At 44.9% G+C, this 1763-nt stretch overlaps 1 protein-coding gene across 1 annotated transcript in view; it reads right to left on the bottom strand.

Annotated features, from left to right (window-relative positions):
• Positions 1-1152: 1152 nt before the first annotated feature.
• Positions 1153-1763, bottom strand: part of osbpl8 (oxysterol binding protein-like 8) — a 115115-nt gene continuing 114504 nt past the window's right edge. The window contains exon 23 of the mRNA XM_008278531.1: positions 1153-1742. Coding sequence (XP_008276753.1) covers positions 1668-1742 — 75 coding nt within the window. The 3' untranslated portion in view covers positions 1153-1667. The remainder of the gene's footprint in view (positions 1743-1763) is intronic.

Genomic DNA, 1763 nt, shown 5'->3' with positions numbered 1-1763 from the left:
ATAAATAACAGTTTTTAAAAAGTCTCTCTTCGTGTGGAGGCTTCAGCCGTTCGGTAATTGGGTTTCGTAGAGACAGAGAAGAGTTGGAGGAGACCGCTCCGTCGTGATGCCTAATGTTCGGGGAGTGTGTTTCTGTGTGTGTGTGTGTGTGTGTGTGTGTGTGTGAGACGGCATCACTCTCTCTGTGGCTTATGGCTGCTACTTGAAGATGTAGTTGATCAGGACCTGAAGGAGGATGAGGAAAACAATGATGACGTAGTCGCGCTGCTGAAGGAACGAGCTGCCCTCCACCCGGCCTGCTGCGCGACTCCGCAGCACGCCGATGCTCCTGCAAACACACACACACACACACACACACACACACACACGGTCTGTCAGTGCTGAGAGGCGTGGCGTCGTGTTACACTCGTGATGCAGCGCGACGGACACGCTCCTCACCTGTTAATGTCCTCCTGCGTCTGCTTTATAGATTCAATGGCACTTTGAAGTTCGCTGAGGTCTGCTCCTTTTTTCCTCAGCCGACTGTTGTGTTTGCTCTTGTGTCCTGCAACAAAGAACGTTAGACGGCTTTTCTACAGTTTCCACCACATTAAATTAAAACCTTTGAACGCACCAGTGAGCCAGCACTTATGCAAGGCAGATTAAGCCGTCTGTTGGTAACCTTTTCAGAACAGAAATAAAACTAGTTGTGATTTTTTAGCAGCATCAGGGAAGCTTAACTACATGTGATGTGGTTCTGCTTTTATATTTGGCACTAAACTGAACTCCACATTACAAGCAGCCTTGGTCACATCGTCCTTTGCAGAGAAGAACTAAGCTCTGCTCTGTACCTGCTACCCAAGTGCTGCATGACCTTGTTACTCTACTATGATACTGCAGTCACTTCTTCATTGTTGTCTCAGCATATATTCACAATGACAGTAAGAAAATCCTGGCTGGAGAGATTTCTTTTCATAATTGTGTGGGACAGATTAAAAACAAAAAGGGATGTGAATTTGGAGGTTAAGCTCCCAGGACTGAGGATGGAGAAGCTGTGAATAGTTACACGACAAAAACTCATTCAGTTGAACTGCAGGCTGTGTTTACACAGAGCAAAGAGAAGACAACAGTAGAGGTTGAGAGGAAAATCAAACCTACTGGATTAACACAAGAAATGCAGCACGGCTCAAAGACAGTAAACAGAGGAGCTGGAAGATACCCTGTAGTGGAAAATGAGGCCACCAAAAAAGTGACAGGAGCTAAAACTGCTTGGGATTCAGAAGGTGAAGTGATTATGACAAAATGCCTCCTCTATCACCTCCACAAGGTGCACAGAAGAAACCCCAGCAGAGCGTGATAGTTACTTTACAGCTGGTCACTTGTCCACCAAAGTCGCAGCAAAATCAAACTCTTGATTTGGTGTTTCACAAAGTTAGACACTCTGGGTTTGTCTGAGTCACATTAACTTGTAATTCAACAGCATTTCCATGTCAGCAGTTTAACATATAGTTCAGCTTCACACTGAAAAGATTGACTGATTGACAGGCTTTTAAAAAAGCACTTACAAACTGAGAACACCTTCTGTTCTTAATTCTTCTCTAAGCTGCTCACTGGGCTGCTGTGTATTTGTTAGAATGATAATGTGCGATGATTGGTGGAACTAAATGTAATTTTTTAACCAGGTTTATTCATATCATCCTCTGTGTTCTGTGTATTTGTGCGAGTGTTGAAGTGTGTGACTCACGTTCGCTGCCAGATGAGTCCTGGCGGTCGGGTTCGGGTGA

Source organism: Stegastes partitus, unplaced genomic scaffold (genome assembly GCF_000690725.1).
Source record: "Stegastes partitus isolate 25-593 unplaced genomic scaffold, Stegastes_partitus-1.0.2 Scaffold126, whole genome shotgun sequence".
NCBI lineage: Eukaryota > Metazoa > Chordata > Actinopteri > Pomacentridae > Stegastes > Stegastes partitus.
The sequence above is the reverse complement of the archived record's forward strand: the minus strand, read 5'-3'. Positions and strand labels throughout refer to the sequence as shown.